The sequence below is a fragment of the Phyllostomus hastatus genome, unplaced genomic scaffold (assembly GCF_019186645.2).
Source record: "Phyllostomus hastatus isolate PE091 unplaced genomic scaffold, TTU_PhHast_1.1 phas_scaffold_93, whole genome shotgun sequence".
Classification (NCBI taxonomy): Eukaryota; Metazoa; Chordata; class Mammalia; order Chiroptera; family Phyllostomidae; genus Phyllostomus; species Phyllostomus hastatus.
This window is the reverse complement of record NW_025334042.1, coordinates 5,158,747-5,176,140: the sequence shown is the minus strand read 5'-3', so window position 1 is coordinate 5,176,140 and position 17,394 is coordinate 5,158,747. Positions and strand designations below refer to the sequence as shown.

General features: G+C 33.8%; 1 protein-coding gene and 1 non-coding gene across 3 annotated transcripts in view; one reads left to right on the top strand and one right to left on the bottom strand.

Moving 5' to 3' along the window:
- Positions 1–17,394, top strand: part of CNOT2 (CCR4-NOT transcription complex subunit 2) — a 107,401-nt gene that overhangs the window by 34,533 nt on the left and 55,474 nt on the right. Inside the window, exon 2 of one of the 2 annotated variants that reach the window (XM_045829954.1) lies at positions 3,550–3,622. In XM_045829954.1, coding sequence (XP_045685910.1) covers positions 3,550–3,622 — 73 coding nt within the window. Of the gene's footprint in view, positions 1–3,479; positions 3,623–17,394 lie in introns of both variants that reach the window. The other variant, XM_045829955.1, reaches the window with a different exon arrangement.
- On the bottom strand, positions 14,455–14,583 carry LOC123813146. The gene has a single exon (XR_006784661.1). It is a non-coding gene; the product is annotated as a small nucleolar RNA SNORA18 (small nucleolar RNA).

Genomic DNA, 17,394 nt, shown 5'->3' with positions numbered 1-17,394 from the left:
GATATTGTCTCAGTTCCTTTATTTTCTAGTCCTTTCTCATTGTGTTTAATTTTGGATTTAATTTTTCTGTTGGTTTGTCCTCAAGATCATTAAACTTTTCTTTTGAAGCATCTAATCTACTGTCCTACCCAATGCATGTTCAGTCGCAGATACTGAATTTTTAACCCTAGATCAATTTGAGCCTTTAAAAAAATCTGTTAACTCAAATAATCATAAACTCATAAGAAGGTACAAAAATTGTACAGAAAAATTCCATATGCGTATCATCTATCTTCCTCTATTGATGTCATTTTATATAGTAATATATATGTCATCAACTATAATACATTGTTAAAACTGGAAATCAGCACAATATAACTAGTGTTACAAATCTAACATTTAATGCTGGAGTGTTGTATTATTTTAAATGTTGTTGAGATTTGTTTTGGGGTACAGTTGTACTTAGAATTAGCTTGATCCTTTTGATGCTTTGATAGTGCTGGTCCAGAACATCCTTTAGTATAAAACTTACTTGGTTTTATTGCTAAGGCATTAATTACCTTCTGAAGTCTATTCAATAACCCATGTGTTAATAGGTCCTACTCTGATTGATGGAAGCAGGAACTCTGGGGATTGTTCTAACTACTACTTTTCAGAGACTTTTTCTCCAGACTCAGTAGTGTTTTCATATTCATGCACTGATCATTACTTAGCCAAAACCTTGAGGAGATTCTCTCTCTTGAGCTGGAGCTCTTTGTTTCTGCAGCTTCCTTCTCTTCATTTGCTCTGCAAATTCTAGCTGCCCTGGTGTCTCCCCAACTGAACTGTTTCTTAATTCAGTGAGACCATTGGGCTCTAATTGGGTTTCACCTCTCCTTTCCCTCTGTTTTATTCAGCCTCATAACTCTACAGACAGTAGATGTTACTTCATTTACTATTTTCCTTTGAGGATCTCTTTGTCTGGAGAAGATGATGTCTTGAGTCTGAAAGTTACTGTTTATATGTTATATGTTGTCTAGTTTTCTGGTTGTTTAAGGTAAGAGGGTAAATATACTCCTTGTTTTTTCCATCTTAGAAAGCATTTCTGCCTTATAGAAAATGTTATTTTGGTTTTCTAAATATTAGTCTTTTCTGGCTTTTTGAATATTTATAGGTGTTGTGGTAAAACCAGTGTATAAACTTTAATAAATTTAGGCAGCTGGAGTGCATGTTCTCTCTTATGCATGCTCCTTTTCACATACTCTGCCTCACATACATACTCAGACCCTCTTTCATCTATTGTGCATCCTTTCATTCCAAATAGGACAAGTATCAATACAGTTTGTTACTGAACATTTTTTTTACTTAATGGAAGATAGTGGTGACAAGTGTTAGTAGTGTTCATGTTTACCTGGAAGAAAATAGAGTGCTTTTATTTCTTTTTCTCTTTGTTTACTAAAAGGAGATAATGATTTTTAGCTGTTTTTCAATATAGAAGGTTGGTTTCTTTATTGGTTAAAGCATATAGTTGATACTGATTGAAACCCAAAACCACAAAATATTTGAAGTTATCTGAGAGGGAAACAAAAGAGATAAACAAAAACAAGATTTCCCTTGTACTAACATTCATAGTATTCCCAAGTTAGTATTTTCCTTTTACCTTATAAACTTAAAGAATAAATATTAACTTTTATTTTTAATTAATGTAATTAGCATATAAAAAGTCCTAATTACCATTTTTATGTAGTTAGGTTATACTGTTGAAAATTGTCTTGCCTGATTTAGATTTGTAATAGATGTTTTGATGAAACTAGTATAATTTGAAGAAAATGCATAGACTTTAATTTTAACTTATTTAAGAAGGAACACATTGTATTCTATAAGAAAAAACTGAAATTTTAAACTATTATACATTGAATTCAGAGTTGCCATGAATACATTAAAACAGGGTTAATGTTGTTTGAGGGATGCATGATAAAATAGCTTTTTTCCCTTTGTGTCAATTATGAAATTAGACTTGTCAATTTCAATTGGACCTGAATATGTGTCACTTAACTATTCTTGGACATCCAGTTTACTTGATATAATTTTTCTTTATGAATAACCTAATTCCTTTCTTGATGGTGAGGATTACATTTATATCAGTAAATATACTTATGGCTTAAAATCCTTTGTCACTTATTTTTGAGACAGACATACTTATTCCAGTGGTACATAAAATTTGGTAATGAGCATTTACGTTTTGCCATAGAGTCACGCATCTTTAAATATTTCACCAAACATGTATAATGTAAGATGGTCAAAATTAAGTAAAAGTATAGCACTCACTAACTCTAATCAAACATAAAACAAAACATTTTCATTATGTGGATTCTTCTTAAAACTGGAATGATGTTAATTCTTAGTGATTTGTTTTCCTTAAAAACATTTCTGCCCTTATTAGATTGCTTTTTAGCGGTAATCCATATGTATATGTACGTGTGTTTGTTGGTTTTAATAAAATTCATTCATACTTTTTATGAATTTAGTAGAGATGTTTTCATTATTTTCTCCCAAAGTATGTTTCTTACGGTGTTAGATAATTGTTCCAAATTTGAATGTATTTTTAGTGTTTAGCAACCATTATTAAATCAGTAGATACTTCCCTGCAGTAAATACTTTATTAAAGTTTTGGTGAGAGACATTTGTCTTTAAAATGTGTACTTGCAAATTCTTTGTATATACCATTTTTGAATTTTTGATCTCTCCTTTTCAGTTTACAATTTTTTTTAGTGAGTATGTCTAGTGACTATCATCTCTGCTTCACTGAATTTTTTGTATATAATAATGTAAAGGACCTAGTCATTTTGGACTTTATCTCTATTCAGATTAAGATATGAAGGCCATTATTTTTCTGCCCTAGTGTACTAAAGCCAATTCTACTATAATATGCATGAACTCAGAGGATTGAAGGACACAGGCTTCAGAGAGTTGACATTTGTTGGTTTTATTCACTGAAGTAAATTTTAATAGAGTATTGAGTTAGGTTTCATTTATTAATCATAAGAGCATATATTTCATCTTATGGCATAGGAGTAAACATCATAAACTGAATGAATGCTATGTAAGGAAGCATTTGGAGGAGAGGGATATTAAATGACTAAAATCTGAATTAATTGGATATTATTGGATATCTGAGACTAACAAGAATATTTATTTAAAAGAAAAATTTTTGTCAGCTCCATTTTTTTATTGTAGGTTTCTTCCTTGTATATGAGGTCTGGCAGATAGCTTTAACTATGGAGAATAAAAGTGGGAGGGAAGAGTTTTCATATTTAATAATTTCTATCTCAAATGGAGTATGTCTCCCAGTCTAGCTAGCCCTTCCCATGTGGTTAAGGGTAAGATCAATTAGAATATAAAAGAAGTACTTTTTGTTTTTGTTTTGTTATCTGTGTATTTTATTATATTGGATATTTTTGCTACTGTTCATATATTTACATGCTAGTAATTTTGATGGCTTTTGGATAATTCCACTCTAGAGGGAGAACTGGTGGGCGGTCCTTCCTGTGACACGACCCTTGAGTGACAGTTCTGTTTGATTGCCTCCAGTACTGTGAGGAAAGGACACGACTCTATGGTGAGGACTGATGGACATACATTATCTGAGAAAAGAAACTACCAGGTAAGATCTTCTTGTTTGTTTATTTTTCTTTATTGGTTATACAGCTACACTGAACTGTTTAATATTTTGTATTTAACTGGAATCAGCAGGTTGAATATACCTCAATTTAAAAAATTTGGGTATTAATTTAAAATACATGTATATTGGGTTTGATAATTGAAATAGTTGGGAACATTTTTCAAAATCAAGCATCCTTGTAATAAATGTATATTCTTTTAATGTCAAAACATAAGTTTTCTGGTGTATATGTTATCAAAACTTAGATTATCTGATAGATTATCTGATACATAATGTATATAACTTCATGGCTGGATTCAGAGCTAGTATTCCAGAAAACAAAGTGTTGAATGCTTTTATACATACTGTTCCTTGAAGACTAAACTATATTCAGGGTAATAGAGAATCACAGAAAAGTAGACAAAATTGGTTAGAGTATAGAAGTAGTAGAAATGAAAATTCCAGGATGCTTGGAGACTCTAATCCTGTTGAATTTGTCGTTCACTTGCTATCCTTACAATGCTAGAGTCTTGTTTCTCATTTATTAAATTAGTTAATATCCATCCCATATAGTGTATAAGAATGCTGAAAGGATGATTGAAGGGTAATATTACTGTTTTCTGTACGAGCTTTTAAAAGATGGTGAATTTTAAAGATAGTGCTATTAAATGGTGATTAAAAGAAAACATTTGAATTTAATTTTTTCAAAGAAAATCTACTTTATTCATTTGGTGATAATTCATTATTGAGTTATGTAACGATTCAGAATACAGAATAGTTAAAAGTTGAAGTAGGAATAAGCTTTAGGCTTCCTGAACAGGTATATATCCAACCTATCTCTTTCCCTTTCATTCATCAGTTTCATTTCCTGTACCCTGTGACACAGCAACTAGTATGATAGTTAACAGCATTGGTTAATCTGCTAATCATTTTTTTTTTAGCCCAGTTAATTTTTTCTTCCCTCAAATTGGAAAAATGAACAGTGGAGAAAATTTGTATGTGGTTATTCATGTACAGTTAGCAGAGAGTCTTTGATTATAAGACTTGTTTGGGTGCTGTCCCTAATTTTTTTTTAAAAAGGAGGTTTCATATTTATCTAGAGTTTCACCTAACTTGATGTCTAAAGTTTCTTGCCAGGTCTTTATTATTTTAATAAACCAGAATAAGCGGTGGCTGTCAGTTCTTGTAATTTTTTCTGTTCTGAATTGTTTCTTTGTGCTTGACCAACATAGCCTTTGCTAATTATTTATATTGGGTAGGCCAAAAAGTTCATATCATTTTCTTCTGTAAAGTAAAAGACAACATTTTTCATTTTCACCAATAACTTTATTGATTTGGGTATTTTGAGTATGCCGGTGATCTCCCACGTGGTAGAATGTTGATTGTTCTCAATGTCTTGATTTGATTGCTATCAACTTGGATCAGTCGCAGCACCTTCTCTATATACCTGCACAAGTCTTTTTTGTGTGTTTCAGTTGCGTTTTTACCTTTCTTGAAATGTTAAAGCGTAATAATATACTGAAAATGTTGCATGTTCTTCCACCTTCAATATTAAAATGGCTACACAAAAATTCACCAATTTTGATACATTTGTTTATTTATTTTTAGAGAGGAAAGAAGGAAGAAAGAGAGGGAGAGAAACATCAATGTGTGGTTGCCTCTCACATGGCCAGCACTGGGGACCTGGCCTGCATTCCAGGCATGTGCCCTAATTGGGGTTCGAACTGGTGACCCTTTGGTTCACAACCTGTACTCAATCCACTGAGCTACACCAGCCAGGGCTGATATATATATTTTTTTAAATGCATACTGCTATGACAGCTGTCATAATACAATCTAACAAAATTAAATAACAGGTGGCAAACACAAGATCCGGTGGCCACATCTGGCCCTCCACCTTGTTCTGTCTGACCCGACACCTTGTTTCTACCTGGTAGCAGCACCGAGCTCCATGCCCCTAGTTAAGGAATAGTTACATTTATGCAGTCCTAAAATTACATTTGGCCCTTTGAAGGCAACCACAAGGTGTGATCCCTGGTGAAAATGAGTTTGGCACCCCAGTTTTAAGTGAAGTTAAAGACAACAAAGCAGTACTAGAGCCATCTAGTACATGGAAAAAAACAAACTTTTTGGCTAACCTGCTGTTTGCTGTATAGTTACTCCTGCCACACAACCACTTTCAGCTACTTTGAGTCTTAAGGTTTTGATTGTTCACACCACTTGGGCTGTTGAATCTTTTGATAGGTTCTAGTAAGTTACTTTAAGAATATTGTGATTCTAGGGTATGTGTCTTTTGTTGCTTATAACCCAGCTTGAAAATAAATTTGTATCATTGCACAGTATGGTTAATTTACTTCATGTAATAATATTAATACAGACCTCCAAAATTTGCACTTAAGAGGGGAGTAAAATGAGAGTATATTTTACACATGAAGAGATTTCCTAATTCCTGCTCATTCTAGTGTAAAAATAGTTTATTGTTCTGGTCACATTATTTACAAGTAATCCAGGTTTTGAGATTACTTGAAAAGTATGTTCTTGGTTAGGGTTTTTCTGGCTGAAAAAAAAATTCCTTTTCTCTTTTATTGTTACTTAGTCGCACATATTACATGCTGAAATACATCCTTGGAAACAGTGGTTTCAATCTATGTTGTAAAATTATTTTAATTTTGAAGTCTCTTCTGAAAAGTACAAGTATAGAAATATAATATCCTGACTAATGTTATGATGGTTATGATGACTATAAAAGCATATGGGACATTCAAAGGAATATTGAATAAATCACTTACATTTGTATTGGTGTTACTAAGAGTTTGTATATGCTGAGGTGAATTGATTTGGATTTTTAAAAATTCCATTGTGGACCAACTTTATTTGCCGTTTGTCACAGAAAAAGGATTTCTTTGTTTCTGTGTTGATACTCAATTTACCTTTGAGGACTTTCGTTTTTGGAAAGCACTTGCTTTCTTACAGTGATATTTAAGCATCCTGATAATAACAGGCTAATATTCCCGAGTTAAATAAGAATATTTCTTTAATTCTCATTTCATTATAGACCTGATTAAAACCATAGGAATTCAGTTTAGGAAGGTGTGTTTCCTCAGATTTGTGCTAAGAGCTAGTGACTTTCAGATAGGTATTGTGTGAAGTATTGATTCTAGTACTGGTATCTACTTTGTGTATTTCATTTCTTACTATAAATTTAAGCCCAGTTAAGTTTTTGGAATATTAATAGAGTTGTTGAATTTTACTTGCATAGGTAGACTGGCATAAGTTAAGGTAAGATAATTTAATCATTTAAATGGTTTGTAGTTCATTCTTTTGCGGGAAGGATTGCCAAGCTTTTTTCAAGGAAATGTAACTCCAGGTTTTCCCCAGATTTTCTTATTTTCTTCTAATTTACACTGATTTACTTCAGCTACGAGCATGCATAAATCTAACTGTGTTAATTACCAATTTAACTCATCAGTAGCTTTCTCTTACATAATAAAGCCAAGCTTCTAAACATTACATATTTCCGCGTTCTGACCCCTACATGTCTTTACACTTCCAGTGTCTCCTCTGACTTCCTATAGTGAGCTTATCCATTTAGTAATACAAAACTACTTTTAATTTTCCTACAGTGTACTTTTATATTTAAACTTTTCCTTGTTTTGTTTCTTTTTTATATAATGCCTCACGTGTCTTCACATAATTTTTAAGAATTAGGTATCTATACTTACTGAAGCCATTAGTTGATGGGCTCATTGCTCCTTTATATTGTTTTCATGGCCTTTGTGCATACTTCCAGTTTAGGGTTTTCTGTAATAAATGACTCATCTTATAGTTACTTGTTGATTTGTCCTTTTCTTCCTGTAGACCTGTGCTGTCCAATACTGCTGCAGACACTGGCAATAAGTGGCTATTTAAATTTAAATTCATTTAAATTAAATAAAATAAAAATTAATTTTCTTGGCACATTAGCCATATTTCAGATACTCAGTAGGTACATGCTGTTAATGGCTGCCATATGAAACAGTGCAGATGTAGTATTTTTAACCTTTATAGAAAATTGTATTGTACAGTGCTTATTGTATAAGTTCCTTGAAAAACAGGAGCAATGTCTATCTATTTTGGTACTGCTAGTACCGAGTATGGTTTCAGATATATAATAGTTTTTCAGTAAAGTTTTAACAAAATTAAATAAAGCGATGAGAGAACTGAAAGGAAGAAATTGCAAAGTGTGTTGAGTAACATACTACTGATATTTACAAGATTTTTAGATGTTACTCTAAATGGAACTTTTAATATGAGATCATTATCCACGTATATTGGCTATTTCAGTATGTTTTCTGTAAAGTGGATCTAATGCATCCTAGTTCTTAATGTTCCTAAAGAATACCTCATAATCTAAAATACTGCATTGACTTTGTAAAATATAGTATCAGAGAATTATGGGGATGATTGTATTGCCATTTCCTCCTTGCTTCCGTTGCCATTAAATATTTTATTTTCTCTTTATTAGCTTTTTTAAACCACAGAAGTAATAGATGCTAATATAAAAACTTTGAAGAAAAATGTGGAAATACAAAGTAGAACTTGGAAGTTTACTATCACGTTATTAGCCTTATTTAGTGTGTATCTTTTCAGGTCTTTTCAAGTGACTAAGTAGGTACAAATGCACAAATATGATTTATTGTGTTTGTTTTTGACAAACGTGTTTTTCTGCAGCTTGCATATTGTATTTAATAGAGATGTTTCCATGTCCCATCTTTGCCTTGACTCTTTCTCAAGCAGTGATCACTAGTTTGAATTTTGTGTTTTAGTCTTTTCCTTGTTTTGTTTTGTTTTGTTTTTTTATTTATATGTGTGTTTCAGTACATACAGGTAACGTTGTTCTTTATGTACTGTGTGGAATTTTTTGGAAAGTGGTACTTCATTTTCAGTTACTTTGAATGGAAAAAGTAATGAATTTGTAGCCCCCCCAAAATTGTAAACAGTTTCTCAGATATTGCTAAAATACTCAGCACCTATTGACAGTTCACCAAAGATTTCTGCATAATATAAAGCATTTAAAACATGTTACCTAATTATTTAAGACATACAAATGCATCAGTATGTTTCCATTCAGTATGCAAGTGTTACACAGTACTGTATACAAATTACATTTGCTTCTTTTATACTGCAATAAAAATGTAATGTAAATAAACAACGATGTACTTTGTTTCTTTTATTCTTAGTTATACGTTATTGAAAATTTTTATCTTCTGTCAGAAAGCACCTAACAACTGATAGTATCTTATAATTCAGGGTTGTAACTTAGTAGCTTACCATCTTCTGATACTTTCTAGTATGAATAAAACAGCACTAGCATTGAAGCTGATTCTTAGACTCTGTGACACCTTAAAGTATGTTAAAGATACATAATGAATATAAAGAATACTTCAAATGAACATGAATTTTTTAAAAAATGAATACTTAACAATTCAAGACTTGTCAGAATAGATCTCTTGCCTACAGCATAAATGTGGCTTTAGTCACTATTATTTTATTGTTTGGTGTTGGGTTAAGGTGAGCAAGAGTGAGCTGAGGAAGGAATTCAGAAATAAATGTGTGAAACCAGTGGACTGCTTCACAGTTTACTCTTTGCTCTTGAAATTCTTGGAAACAAATGGCTGTGACCTATTGATATTAGCCAGAGAGGAAGATAGAGATAGAAAAAACTAAAAATGAATGAATAAGTTGTGTTCACTTGCAGTTACACAACCCTTGCTAAAATGAGGTTGCTCTTATAATTACACCTTTGATGTGATTGTTTTGCACATTATCAGCAATAGAAAGTCATTTTGACTCTGTGACCTACATTTTTTAAAAGATTAATTTTGACATTTTTGTCATTCGTTGCTCCTCTTGTTCTTTTTCCTCTGGCCAACCGAGAATATCAAGTTAAATGAATTCCAAAGTTCCTCATTGGCTGGCTCATCATTACATGATGCTAACAATGTTAGTATGTTAGCATCATACAATGTTTCTTTGACATGTTCTAATGACCTTTTTTCCCCTCATCCTTTGAATTTCTCAAATGGAGTGACATTTGTTTGCCAGAAAGCAAGTTTCACCAAGATACATGGTTTGTGGCACCCTCAGTGTTTTAGTTATTTTTTCATAGTACCTCTATGCCAAGAGAAATACTAACAGCTCTGTTAAATTATTAGATCCAAGTTACTTAGAGCAGCAACTCACATGCTGTGTTTTCCAAAGAAGATTTAAAATATCTGACTGAACCCCTGTGTGTTCACTGTGGTGCTCTTTTGGGAACTGAGGACCTAGGCTTTTACACATGAAGTACTGTGTTCTCTTTCAGAAAAATATTTTACGTTCAAACAGTTTGCTTCAGTCATGACTCTGGAATGTATTCATCATTAAATAGAAAATTAAAACATTAGTGCAAATATTTTTCTGAATCAGGGAAAACAGAAATAAGCAAAATTACCTTTTAAAATATAATCCAAGGCCTCGCTTAGATTCTGGGATGATTGAGCCTATCTGTGGTGGCTGCTTAGGTTGTTTTTATTTTTGTTTTTAATCTTTCTGAATTTCTACATAAAAGTAGAACAACTAGATAGCAAAACCTTTGTAACAGAACTTGGTGATGAGGTGTCCCCATGAACCTCAAATATAAGCAGGTGAGAACTAACAAAAAGATTTGCATTTATCACCTTTTTTTGCATTAAAAAGCATAGGGATGCTTTGTGGGTTCTGGACCTGCAACAAGAAGTTCCTCAAAGTTGTGCACAGCCAATTTGAAAGTGGTAGATGTGACTAGCCAGTTTGAAATTGGGGAAGTTTTGCCCACTTTATTAATTAAATCAGTGTAAGGGACCCATGGTGAGGCCTAAAGTGACCTGAGCAGCTTAGCTCTATGAACTCTCAAGACTGATCCATCGATGTTCCCTTCCAGGACCCTGCTAGGAAGTTTCTGGGTGTGAAATCAAATGAGCAGAGGAAAGCAGAGACAGAGGAAAGAGAAGGTTGAGATAAAAATGGGAAAGGAGAACAAGTAGAAAGTCTCAGAAAACAAGCCATTGTATTTATAAATAGTACATGAAGACAACAGAGAAGAGAATTTTATGAAGTTAGAGAAGTTTTGAACCAAATCATATTATCAGAATTTAAGACAATTAAATTTACAAAAGGTCTTCCAGAAACATGATTAAGAATGTTTGTATTAGTTTGGAGTCTCATCAATAGTCTTGATATTGATTTAACATTTTACAATGCCAATTTTTAATTTTTTAAAAAAAATATTCAGGTTGTGTTTGGGACATATTTCTTTATTAAAATCAAGTAAATAGAGATATTTTTCTATGTCTTTGAAACAATGTTTTTTTCATATTTAGTTCATTTGAAATTGATTTTTGTATTGGTATGAGTTAGGCATCCAATTTTCTTTCTTTGGTATTTAGATAATCAGTTATGTTAGCATCATGTATTGATTTGTTCTGCCTTCTCAACTAATCCGTAGTGCTAGTGCTAGTGCTAGTCAGGGTTTTTTGTATATGTGGGCCTGTTTCTTGTATCTCTTCTGTTACATTGATGTGTTTGTCTATGCCTGTTCAGTATCACATTTCCTTAACCACTGTAGCTTTGCATTACATTTTCATGTCTGTCTGTCCACGTTGGTCTTCATGAGTGTCTTGACTTTCGTGGTCTTTTACTCAAATGACAAACTTTATTTTTTAAAACAATGGACACACAAATCTTGAGTCAGGTTTATGCATAAGCACTTTTCTGCTTTTTCTGTTGTTTTGGGGGGGAGTAAATGGTATTTTTTTATATTATATTCTATAGATGTTACAGTTATAGTTTTACAGTTTGACTTTTTGGGTTTATATGTGTCATTGATGTTGCCAAACTTTGAAAATTTATCTGTAGGTTTTTTGGAAATTACAGTTTCATACTTCCTTTATAATTTTTTTAAATAGAATCTTTAAAAAAAAAAAAAAAAAACCTCACCCAAGGATATGTTTTACTGATTTGAGAGAGGAAGGGGCGGGGAGAGAGAGAGAGAGAGACATCGATGTGATAGGGAAACATCAATCAGTTGCCTCCTATCTGTGCCCTGACTAAGGGGATTAAACCCACAACCTAGTATGTACCCTGACAACGAACCTGCAACCATTTGGTGCACCGGATGATGTTCCAACCACCTCAGCTGCCTGTCAGGGCCCTTTGTAATAACTTAAAGTTTTTTCTGAACTCACTAGTAACTTTGATATAATGTTGAATAGAAGTAATAGGTATCTTTATCTTTTTTTAATTGTTGATCAAGTACAGTTTTCTGCCTCCCCCCACCCTCCCCACTTCCCTCCCATCCCATTGCCCCCCCCATTGTCCATGTGTCCTTTTGTCCTTTATACTTGTTCTTACAAACCCTCCACCCTTTTCCCCTGAAATCCCCCACCCCACCCCGCCCCGTCACTGTCAGCTTGTTCTCAGTTTCAGTGTCTTTGGTTATATTTTGCTTGCTTGTTTGTTTTGTTGATTAGGTTCCTGTTAAAGGTGAGATCATATGGTATCTGTCTCTCACCACCTGGCTTATTTCACTTAGCATAATGCTTTCCAGTTCCATCCATGCTGTTGGAAAGGTTAGGAACTCCTTCGGGTATCTTTATCTTGTTACTTGTCTTAAAAGCTTTAAGTCGTCACACCAGGAATTTACGATATTTGATATAGGATTTTTTTTTGGTAGATTCACTTTATAGAGATAAATTCTTTACAGTGCTGCCTGTCTTACATATTTTTTCTCTGCAGCACCCTTTTCATTCTTCAGGTTATTGTGTGCCTTTTCCTGTTATTTGTCAGTTTTGCTAAAGATTTGTCAGTTTTATTAGGAATCAACTTTTAACTTCTTTTAGTTATATTCTTTATTTTCTTTTACTTCTTAGATTTTTGTAACTATTCTTTATTCTCAAGTGTTTTTAATATTCCAAATTTAGAAGGTTTGTCTAGTTATTTTTCTTTTGCTGTTTTTTCATATAATTCCACTGCAGCTAGAGGATGTGGTTACTAAACCAATTTGTTTATGAACTTGAACAAAATGCATATGTCTTTTGTGCCCATACATTTACATTTATGATCATCATCATCATTATTATTCAGATACTGCCATTCATTCATTTATATCTGGAATCCAATATATCCTCTTTTATTTCTTTAATAGTTTTATAAATTCTTATGTTGAATGTGTAATTGAACATAAATCCAGCAATTGGAAGTTGGCACAGACCATCCTTCTTCCTCCTGTTCTCCTTCATCCTCCTCCTCTTCTTCTTTCTCCTCCTCCTTTTTTTTTGGCTGGTTCTCACTTACGGTACCTTGTTTCCTTGTGTTTGTATTATCATCTCATGTTTCTCAGAAATTTGTGGGAAATTTTCGAGGACTAGATGGAAGGACATTTTTCTGAAGGGAGTTTGTGTTTGTTTTTGCCAGTGCCTGAGACACTACTGATCTAGGACCAATTAAAAAATAATGTTGGCTTATGATGTAGTTCACACATATAATGTGAGTTAGGGCTGCTTATGGCTGTAGATTGTCAGAAGAGTTGTAGATTGTCTTCATCTCCTTGTGTCTAGAATCAATATCAAGACCATCCAGAATTTTGGTGTCTTTTCCACTAAGGAGTTACTACAATTATGCGTATCCTTTTTAGATACCTGCTTTATGTGAAGATCTTTTACTAGGTTTTACCATGGGCAAATTTTCTCTCTGGAGATACAAGCTTGTGACTTCTCTGAATTTCAGCCTTTACTTTGTGGGGTTTTTGTTTGTTTGTTTGTTTGTTTGTTTTATTTTAAAGGTCTTTCCTTCCTCCCTTCTTCTACTTTCCAAATGCATCAGTTTACTTAAAAATAAAAAGATGGTCTGTGTGTTACTTAGTATTATTTTCACACTGTATGCCATCTGGGAATAAGCTTGGTATATGCTCAGTAAATATTTGTTGATTGGCTGAATCAGTATTTCATGGAACATTTTTAGTTGGTTTTGAGTAGAACATTTTGTTATTGTAATACTACCAGTAGTGTAATATTTGGTAGTAGTGTTCCATACTACTAGAAACATGTATCTTACTCATAGACCTCTGTTATATATTTCTAATTTTTCATTGTAATTGGTGGGGGCGGGGTATTATTTTTGCTCTTTTTTGTCATGCAAAATTAAAAATGTTTTGTGGTTCTTTCCTTTTATTTCTCTGTCCATCCCTTTTCTTCTCCCTTTTTTCTTTCATTTCTCCTTACTTGCCTCCCTTCTTTTACTCCCCCCTTTGTTTCTTTCCTTCCCTTTTTTACATATGGTACAGTATCATTTGCCATGTCCCTGAAGGACTTAAAAGTTTGTGTGTGTTTGCGACATAGACAAAATTTTTTAAAGTTTTTATTTGAGGAATTTGACATGTGATTCCGTCCATTGCTTACCACCTTAGTTTCTCCAAAGTTTGAATCATAATCTTTAAGATAGCCCTTTTAAAAAGAACTTTTGGTTAACTCACAATGTCATGTCAGTCCACAATTGTTATAGTTGAACTTTCTTGATCTCCACTTGAATATGGACAACTGATGACACACTTTAAAATTTTTCCACCTGTGATCTTTGGGATCCAATTTCTATGTGCAGTTTATTTTAGGGCCACTTTTAGGGTTAGAGTAGATGGATCTGCCTTCTCAATTTCAGACAACCTCTGAACATGAATAAACATTCATCTATAAATAAGCACCCTAGAATACTACAAGTCTTTGGAAAATAGGAATCCCCAACATTAAAAATTTCGACTATTCGATCTTTCATTCTTTTAGCATGTCTGTCTTGTAGTTCTTTCCCACACATCTAACAGATAGTTCTGAGTAAGGCAAAGCACATATTTACTCTGAATGGCATTTGCAATGATGTGGGTCTACAGCAAAAGCCCCATTAGAGTAGGCCTAAACTAAAAAAAAAAAAGTTTGTAATGCATTTTTTATGGTGATAAATTCTGACTTCGATTATTTCTGACAAAAATCTGTCATTTTTATCTTTAGTTCTCTTTACATAATATACTTTTTCTTTCTGGCTACTATTAAGGTTTTTTGTCATTGTTTTACATATTTTGGTTTGATGTATCTTAGTATAATGTTCTTCATCGCTCTTGTACTTGGCATTTCTTGAGCCTCTAAAATATGTGTTTATGGATTTTACCAAATTGGAAATTTTTAATTAGTTATTTCTTTAAATATTTATTTTGTCCTTGCTCTACTCTGGAAACTCCAGTTACACATAGATTAGGTCACCTGAAGTTGTCCCACAGCTTATTGATACTCTGTTCATTATAATTTTTTTTTTCTAATTTCTTTTTTCTCTCCGTGTTTTATTTAGGATAGCTTTTAAGTTCACTAACTTCACCATGCCAGTTTTTCAACCTTTTTGAATCAAGATGTAGTTATATTAACTGTTTTGAAGCCATTGTCTATTAATACTATCATGTGTGTAATTTCTAGATCTGTTTCTATTGATTGTTGGTTTTTTACTCTCTGTATTGGGTTCTGTTTTACTCCTTTGCATGCCTGGTAACTTTTACTTGGATGCCATTCCTTGAAAATTTTAGCTGTTCAGTGGTATATATTTTTTGTATTTCTGTTAATATTCTGAACTATTCTTGGGGATGCAGTTAAATTACTTAGAAACTGCTTGACATTTTTCTCTTTTATTTTTTAATTATATTTTATTGATTATGCCATGACATTTGTCCTGATTTTCCCCTCTTTTGTCCCCCTCCACAGAACAGCCCCATTTCCTTAGGCAATCCCCACACCATTGTTCATGTCCATGGGTCATGCGTATAAGTTCTTTGGTACTCCATTTCGCATACTGTACTTAACATTCTCATGGCTCTTCTCATGGCTCAGAGTAACTACCTATTTATACTTCTTAATCTCTTCACCTCTTCATCCACACTCCCCTACATGCTCCTCCCATCCGACAACCATCAAAACGCTCTCTCCCACAATTCTGTCTGTGCTTTTCCTGTTTGCTTAGTTTACTTTTTAGATTGAATTGTTGGTGGATATGTATTTTTTGCTATTTTATTGTTCATCATTTTGATCTTTTTCTTTAAGTCCCCTTAACAATTCATATAATAATGGTTTGGTGATGATGAAGTCCTTCAGTTTTTTCTTGTCTGGGAAGCTCTTTATCTGCCCTCCAAATCTAAATAATATCTTTGCTGGGTAGAGCAATCTTGGCTGCTTTTCAGACTAAACATATCTTGCCAGTCTCTTCTATCCTACAAAGTTTCTTTTGAGAAATCAGCTGGCAGTTTTATGGAAACTTCCCTGCAGGTCACTAACTGCTTTTACTGCTTTTAAGATTCCTCTTTATCTTTAAACTTTGGCATTTCAATTATGATATGTCTTGGAGTAGGCCTCTTTGCATCCATCTTGTTTGGAACTGTCTGTGCTTCCTGGACCTGCACAGCTATTTCCTTCACCAAATTAGGGAAGGTGTTTTTTTTATTATTTACTAATTAAATTTTCAATTTCTTGCTCATTCTCTTCTCCTTCTGGCACCCCTATGATGCAAGTGTTGAAACACTTAAAGTTGTTCCAGAGGTGGCTTACACTATCCTTATTTTTTTAGATTCATTTTTCTTCAAGTTGATCAGATTGGTTGTTTGCTTCCTTATGTTCCATATGATTGATTTGATTCTTGGCTTCATCCACTCTACTGTTGTTTCCATGTAAATTGTTATTTAAATTAGTGTATCCTTCCTTTCTGACTGGATACTTTTTATGCTGCTGAGGTCCTCACTAAATTCCTTGAGCATCCTTATAACCAGTGTTTTGAATTCTTTATCTAATACATAGCTTATCTCCATTTCATTTTAGCTCTTTTTCTGGAGTTTTGATCTGTTCTTTCATTTGGGCAAGTTTCTTTGTCTCCTCCTTTCAGCAGCCTTCCTGTGTTGGTTTCTTTGTATTAGGTAGAGCTGCTTAGACTGTGTTGTCTTGGTAGTGTGGCCTAATGTAGTAAGTGTGCTGTAGGGTCCAATGGCACAGCCTCTCTTATCACTCAAGCTGGAATTCAAGGTGCATCCTTCGTATGGGCTGAGTACACCCTCCTCTTTAGCTGCACCTTAGTTGCTGTTGGCAGATACCATATTTTGCTACATATAACACGTGCCCATGTATAGTGCCCATCCATGTTCTTGTGCACATTACACATGGGATTATTATGGCCATCCATGGTATCCATACATCCATGGTATGGAATCCTTATTCCCACATATAATACACATCCTTATTTTTCCCTCAAAAATTTGAGCAAGAAAGTTCATATTGTACATGGGAAAATACAGTGATGGGAGAGATTTATCTAGGCCAGTCAGCTACAAGGATTGGCAGTGACCAGGGACCACCAACCTCCACCCTTCATGGACGATCAGCTGTGCAGGTGAAGGATGATGGTACTTTGATGTGGTCTGTAGCTCTCCACTAGGTGCACTGGTCCTGGGGTTTCCCAGGTAGGCATGCCAAGGCCAGCCCCTACCTGTGTTTTGCCTGGGCCTGCCCTCTCTGAGCTATAAAACAATCTGAGATGGGCGCTACTTGGAGATTTCCAGGCAAAGCCAAGCAGTGAATCTAGGCTGGCTGCTGCCAGTGAGGTGCCTGGGGCTCACTGAGGGCAGCTGTTGTTTGTTTGATAGGATTTAGGAAGTTGTGAATGAGGAGCCAAGATCAGCCATTCATATGGAAAAGCAGCTGGGT